Source organism: Hordeum vulgare, chromosome 1H (genome assembly GCF_904849725.1).
Source record: "Hordeum vulgare subsp. vulgare chromosome 1H, MorexV3_pseudomolecules_assembly, whole genome shotgun sequence".
In the NCBI taxonomy this organism is placed as follows: domain Eukaryota; kingdom Viridiplantae; phylum Streptophyta; class Magnoliopsida; order Poales; family Poaceae; genus Hordeum; species Hordeum vulgare.
Genome location: NC_058518.1, coordinates 432693701 through 432700811, shown reverse-complemented (window position 1 = coordinate 432700811; position 7111 = coordinate 432693701). Strand labels below are relative to the sequence as shown.

Sequence of the window (7111 nt, the reverse complement as noted above, 5' to 3'; positions counted from 1 at the left end):
ACGGTGTGGGCTTTTGCGTTGGTACCAACGCGTACGAGTACAACTCGTTTACTCGTCCTCCAAGGACTCTCATGTACTGCCCCTCATATATACTCCATGTAGTCGCACCTAAAGACGGTCTGTCGTCTCGTGCTTGTAATACTCCACCCTCATAGTGATTACGCCTTCGTGCGTCCGTGGTTTTCTTCCGCAAGGATTTTCACGTAAAAATCCGTGTCTTCGTGTCTCGTTGATATCGTTTTATCTAACAATGAGAGGTACCGGACGGATCATGCCTGCCAACAGCCTCCTCTGGGATGGATGTAGTGCATGCATATGAGTGTAACGCATCCGTTCTGTATGTAGTGTGCCCTTTGGCTGAAGCAGTACATTCTCATTACACTTTCTGTTTGTAGCCGGGTGCATTTCACCTGCATGCGGATGTGAGAATAACTACTTGCTGTGATTGATTGAGCTGTTAACAAATGTAATCACTAGCTAAATCGGATCGGCGTTCTTTCTTTTCGTTGCTTCAAATTGTCTCCCCTTTACGTTGATTGGTAAATAACAAAAGGTTGGTCAGATTTCAGTCCACAACGCATACATCACACGTAATTTATCATCTTTCCCCCTGGTCTGAAACATGTATCAGCACACAACATCTACGTCAGAACCTTTGGCTCAAATGGTACATGCAAAAGAGAGGATAACCCTCCAATGACTGCTGCCCTGTATCACTGAACCTGAGGACTGCACCCACCTCTTCGTCCACTGTCGTTTTACTAGGGCTGTTTGGAGGAGTTTCAGTACCTGGTCGGGTGCGGCTTTTATAACCCCTGATGAGAGGTTTACCAGCACTGAAGACTGGTGGCTGACGGCTAGGGCTGCTATTCCCAAGCCTCTCCGGTGCAATTTCGACACCGTGGTCATCCTTATACACTGGAGAATCTGGAAGGAAAGAAATGCCAGAATTTTTGAGAACAAGGCGAGCTCCATGGATAGGCTGCGGAACTTGATCAGGGATGATCTACAAGTTTGGAAATCGGCTGGTTGTGTATGTGATCTAGATAGCTAATCCGATTCGGGTACCTTCTTAGGTACTAGGGGGTCCTCTCTCCCCCTGTTTTGTACTGGCTGTGTCGTGTCTAGCTTTCCTAGACATCACCAGGTTGTACCCTCTTTCCCCTATCTAATAAAATTCGGCCTATGGCCCTTCGAAATGGTACCTAGTTCCTCCTTCTCATGGTCTACAATTTGTAAGTTCAAGCGACAGTTTTCAGTCACAGCATGCACAGAAACCAAATTTAAAATATATTAGTATGAGCCAGTTATGCCTGACAAGCCCAATGCTAATATTTTCATCCAGCACATCATTTTTCTACATAATCAAAGTTTCAGAAAGGTTGAGTGCACGCAGTCAGACGCCCACTTCTCTCAACGAAGGGATTACTCTTCGGTACCATCTCAAACATTTGCGGTTTAAGACTGGTTCATTATCTAGTTTTTCGAGGGATAATATGTTAGTATCAAGCTGATATCAAGTACACTTGGTCTCTCTACAACAACACATTGTCAAGAACTATCCAGGACACAGAATAATTCTTACAGACAAATTATCTGAAAAATGGAAAAATAAGAAACATGGCACAATGTCATGCCAGATTCAGCCACCGAAGTTCCGATCACGGGTTTTCACCCTGGAGAGCATCTCGGAGCCATTCCAAAGAGCACAATCCCAATATGGCATAATCACATAGCAACTCAAGAGTTAGCTAACTAACAAGTACTCCATCCTTAAATAGCAGTATGAAAATTATCCTTGCTGCTACTAGCACCACCATCCAATGGTGGATAAGAGAACCAAGCTACAGGAACTATATATACATTGTATGCAGCGCACCGCTACTCACTTGAGCATGGTAATGCCCATGGAAAAAATATTAAAGACCATACAAGGGGGAACGCCTTGCTTCTTGCCTTTTGCAACGGATTTGCAACTACATGGCAACAATGAGCTCGTCCGGGGTTTCTCCATCTGTGGTTAGAGGTGGCAGCATCATGTCGTCCCCGGCCGAGAAATGGTACTTCTCCCCAATGGCCCTAAGCAGCTGATAAACCTCAAACATGGTGGGTCTCTCCTTAGCGGTGGTGACTGTGCAAGAACACGCGACTTTCAGGAATTGCATCAGCTCACTGTCATTGTCCTTCCCGATCAAAGACTTGTCGATTGAGTCTTGGAGAATAGCATTGTTGGATAGGTAAGTGATCCATTCTACTAGATTCCCCCTGAAGTTGTCTGGAGCAGTGGAAACCTGAGTAGGCCTCTCACCGGTGATAAGCTCAAGCAGAACCACTCCAAAGCTGTAGACGTCACCCTTCGGCGTTGCCACCAGCGTGCTCCCGTACTCTGGCGCCACATAACCAATATCTCCGAATTCACCGTTCACAAATGTGCTGAGATGGGTGTCTAGGGGATTCATAAGCCTAGCAAGCCCAAAATCCGAAATCTTCGGTTCATAGTCGTCATCCAAGAGGATGCATTTGGAGCTTATATTCCGGTGAAGGATTCGAGGATTGCAAGTGTGGTGAAGATATGCTAGGCCTTTTGCTGCACCAATACCAATTCTTAACCTCAGAGGCCAATCCATGTTGCAATCTTTCCCCTCTTCGTGTAACTGATCATAGAGTGAACCTTTGGGTGTGTGCTTGTACACCAACAACTTCTCCCTCTTAGCAATGCAAAATCCAAGAAGAGGAACCAAGTTGCGGTTCCTTACTTGGCCAAGTGTCTTCATTTCTGAAGTGAACTGTGATTCAGAATGTTGTGAATCTTGTAGCCTTTTGACAGCAAGAAAAGAACCATCAGGTAACACTGCCCTGTACATAGTCCCTGTCCTTCCAGTAGCTATGATGTTTTCCTTGCTGAACTGTTTGGTGGCCTTCATAAGATCACTTAGTTTCATCTTTGAAACTGGATTCTCAAACATAGACACCTGAATAATCCAGAAAACCATGACGACAGTAAGGTATTGCTAAAACTTTTGTGAACAATGCTATTGGACATTGCCTTTCGACCCAAAATAAAAGGAAAGAAAACAACAGAATAGTTTACCTTGATTGCTTTTGTTCCTTTGATACTCTTTGCCCACTTATTTTCATCCTCATCCTTTTTTGCTCTCTTAGCTGGTAATTTCCGCAGACAAAAGAACACAACTATCACAACAATTATGATCACAACTACCACTCCAACAATAGCTCCAACAATTGCTGCAGTGTTCTTGCTCTTTGTTGAAGCTTGGCACTCATCTAATGGATCCCCACATAGCCCTTGATTACCGGCAAAGTTTGATGCCGAAAACTTTGTAAAAATAGTTGGAATAAACCCTGTTAGTTGGTTGTCTGCGACATTGAATTGAGTTAACCGAGTAAGAAGATTGAACTGCAGTGGGATTTGGCCACTAAGCTGGTTATGTTGGAGATTGAGGAGGTTCAGGTATGTCATATTTGATATATTTTGTGGGATGGCGCCAGAAAAACTATTGTAGGAGAGGTCCAATGATGTTAAGTATGGTATTTCCCGGGAGATGTCTTGAGGGATAAGTCCTGAAAAGTTGTTGTTTGACAGATCCAGCCCAGTCATACTGCTACAATTCTGAAGACCACGAGGAAATGGACCCTGGAGACCAAGGTTACCTAGGCGCAAAGAAAGAACCCGGTCCTCATCCGGGTGCCAACATTCCACACCGGTAAATCGGCATATGAAACCAACAGTAACGTTCTCAAAATTCCATGAGGATTTGAGTACACCGTTGGGGTCATTCACTGACTGCTGAACAGATTTCAAGCATTGGATATCAGCTTCAGAGGCAAAACAAGTGAAGACCAACAACAGTATAAGAATAACCCTCAGAGGAGCATAATGATTTGCCATTGAGCACTTGCACCAAACTTCACCTCTCCTCCGTGACAACACCACTTGCAGGTTCAAGCTTCACCTACACGTAAACGCAGTCGAATTTATAAAATTAGAGACACACATACCAGTTGGTGATAGCAACCATATTCTAGAACGAAAAGATTGATTTGATTGCAGTGCTGAAAAGCATAACACAAAGACGACATCAGTGGGGAACTGATCCCCACTACGGCCATAGCAAATAACATATGGTGCGAAGATTCTGCTAAGATTAGCACCAAATAATAGGTGCAATGGGTCGCATGGTAATTATCCATCACCCCTAACAATAACAGTAAGAACTCGCAACCTTGTTCTTCCATTATTGTCTATAAGCATAAGTGGAAACTTGCAACCGGGGGCAGTTCCTGGCTTCTGAGCCATCAATCGAGACCACAGTTATTATTTACAGAAACAACCAACGGGCTTCCTCTTATTAAATATCTGGATTTCTCACAAGAGAAGCGAACGGCTCGAACTGCCAAAAGGCGCACTTTCCAGAAAGAAGAAAATCTAAGGGAAGGGGCAGCAAAAAAAAAATAAAAAAAATCTCCAAAAGGAATGGCGCCGCACCATCCATATGTCGCATATGTGCATGCTATTTTTCTACCTGATTTCCCTCCCAGGGGCCGTCCCTCTTTGATCCTTTTTAACTAAAAAAGAAGAAAGAAGAAGCACTGGACAAACCCATTGCTGCTGCTGCTGCTTCCCCAGCAACAAACCCGCACCAATCAGGCCAAGAAAGAGGCAAGCGATTTCTTGCCCGGAGTTTCTAGCCGGAATACGAACTCCCTGGCGACTGCAGGAGCCCCCCCCCCCCCCCCCCAAGAACCCGCATACACGGAGGCACCAACCAACCGAGAGCTCGCGCGCTCCCAAGATCATTCGCACCACAACAAAGCATGGAAAGAAGGGCCGGAAAATCTAGAAAAATATGAGAGAAGAGGCGAGGTAGAATCGGTCACCTGAAGCTCGCCGTCCTCGCATAGGTGGGAACCGGGAGGACCCAGGGAGAGGGAGTAGGGGCAGGAGGTGGGGGAGAAGAGCTGTGGGTAGGGGGAGGAAGAGGAGGAGGGAGGGAGGACCGGAGAGGAGAGGAGCCGCCCGTCAAAGAAAGGAAAAGAAAGTGGAGGCGAGAGAGTTTTTCTAAGCGTGTGGGTGCCCAGCCGGAGGGGCGGGTGGGCCCGGCGAGGGCGAGAGGGGCGCGCAGTATGGAGACTGGGGGACGCGGAGATCCACGGACTTTTCTGGTCAACTGCCTCAGTCAACCCGTCTGCTCTCTCTTGATGATGGGTGGCCGGCCGGACGAATGGCTACGGCGCCACCGTGTCACTCACCTCGGAATGGAGGAGGTGGGTATCGGGTCCCTCCTTTCTCCGTCGTGACCACTGACCACGGAAGACTAGCCCAAAGGGCGTTCGGGTTTCCGGGTTACCGCGGCCACGACAGGGACTGCTAATATTTGGAGTATGTCGCACGGCTGGCAAAGTTTGTTTAGCCCAAAAGGTCTTTCGCCCCATTTTATACGGGAAAAGATTTCCGTCAGCAGAATGAAAACAAAAAATGTCATCTCTTCTGTTTGCTCTGCGACACCGCTTCCCCATCCCTCTCTCCATCTTATCTTTTCCAACAGTTTCTGCAACCCGTTCATTGTTTTGGAAATTTGTTTCCGCAAACACGGCCACTGTTGCAGAAATAGAAAGGAAAAAAATTCTGTAACAAAGCGATTGTTTCTGAAACTCGACCTTTGTTTCAGGAATTAATAGGTTGAAAATTTATTTTTTGCAACAAAGCGATTGTTTCTGCAACACGGCCACTCTTGCAGAAAGAGGAAGGAAAAAAATTATGTAACAAAGCGATTGTTTCTGAAACTCGACCTTTGTTTCAGAAATTAACAGGTTGAAAATTTATTTTTTGCAACAAAGCGATTGTTTTTGCAACACGGCCACTCTTGCAGAAAGAGGAAGGAAAAAATTATGTAACAAAGCGATTGTTTCTGAAACTCGACCTTTGTTTCAGGAATTAATGGATTGAAAATTTATTTTTTTGCAACAAAGCGATTATTTCTGCAACACGGCCACTATTGCAGAAAGAGGAAGGAATTTTTTTTTTGCAACAAAGCGATTGTCTCAGAAATTATCGGGTGCCCAGGCGAAACGCGCGCAAAGAAAAAAACTGCAACAAAACGATTGTTTCAAAAACTCGAGCGTTGTCTCAGGAATTACCGGGTGCCCAGCCGAAGCGCGCACGAAGAAAAAAAACTACAACAAAGCGATTGTTTCAGAAACTCGAGCGTCGTTTCAAGAATTACCGAATGCCCGGCCGAAGTCCCGCGTGCGGATCTGCTGGATGAAGATAATCAAACGGCTGTGAAAGTGACGGATCATTGGAAATAATCCATCGATGAACGCGTAGCGTTGCCCATTTTATATAGGAGTATAATAAAGCCACGATGAAGTATTACGCCTACCATTACAACAGAAACTTACTGAAAGATGGTAAATTTCAATCCCGCCTTAATTTGCGCTATAAAATTGTCAATACCTCTCCATTTTTAACATCAATTTAGAACAAATAATGTACCGGTCACTAAAAAAAACTCATTTGGCGAATTGGACTTAGCTTAGATGGTTGGATTCCTTGTGTAATTTGATCTCACACTTGTATTTTTTTGAATTTATTTTAAATTTCAATGATGTTCGTTCGGTGAAAAACAGAGTTCCCGTCGATTACAACACGCATGTGATGACTTCGTTAACTTTAAGTAATAGTAGTAGTAGTAATAGTTGATTAAGTGTGTGCACGTTTCTAGGGTTGCGTATGCATGATCATTTGAGTTTGTACAATATTTCAAAAGAAGGATCGTTTGAAAAAGCATGTTGTCTTCATCTTGTTTTAAAACCTAAAGATAATTTATAATTGAAATTTGTCAAGAAAACAATGGACATGATTTCTGGGTAAGTAAGATGATTATTTAAAGATCAATCTGATGCGTTTTCTCATTGGCCACCCCGTCTAAACACATTTTTTTTTCTTTTGAATGTTACTTCCCCAACTCTTTCTGTTTTTCTGAGGTTTTCATGTGCAAATTTGATAATTAATGGTGTAAAAACAAACACTCTCATTGAATGAAAGAAATTTGCCATGTTTCCCCTCCTTCGCTTGGTGTGGGAGACG

General features: G+C 44.4%; 1 protein-coding gene across 1 annotated transcript; it reads right to left on the bottom strand.

Moving 5' to 3' along the window:
• Positions 1-1703: 1703 nt before the first annotated feature.
• LOC123442946 (probably inactive leucine-rich repeat receptor-like protein kinase At5g48380) lies at positions 1704-5039 on the bottom strand. The gene is made up of 3 exons (XM_045119143.1): positions 4900-5039; positions 3092-3974; positions 1704-2972 (listed from the first exon to the last, which is right to left on the bottom strand). The coding sequence occupies exons 2-3, from the start codon at positions 3908-3910 to the stop codon at positions 1977-1979; spliced, it is 1815 nt and encodes a 604-aa protein (XP_044975078.1). The 5' UTR covers positions 3911-3974; positions 4900-5039; the 3' UTR covers positions 1704-1976.
• Between the last annotated feature and the right edge of the window lie 2072 nt (positions 5040-7111).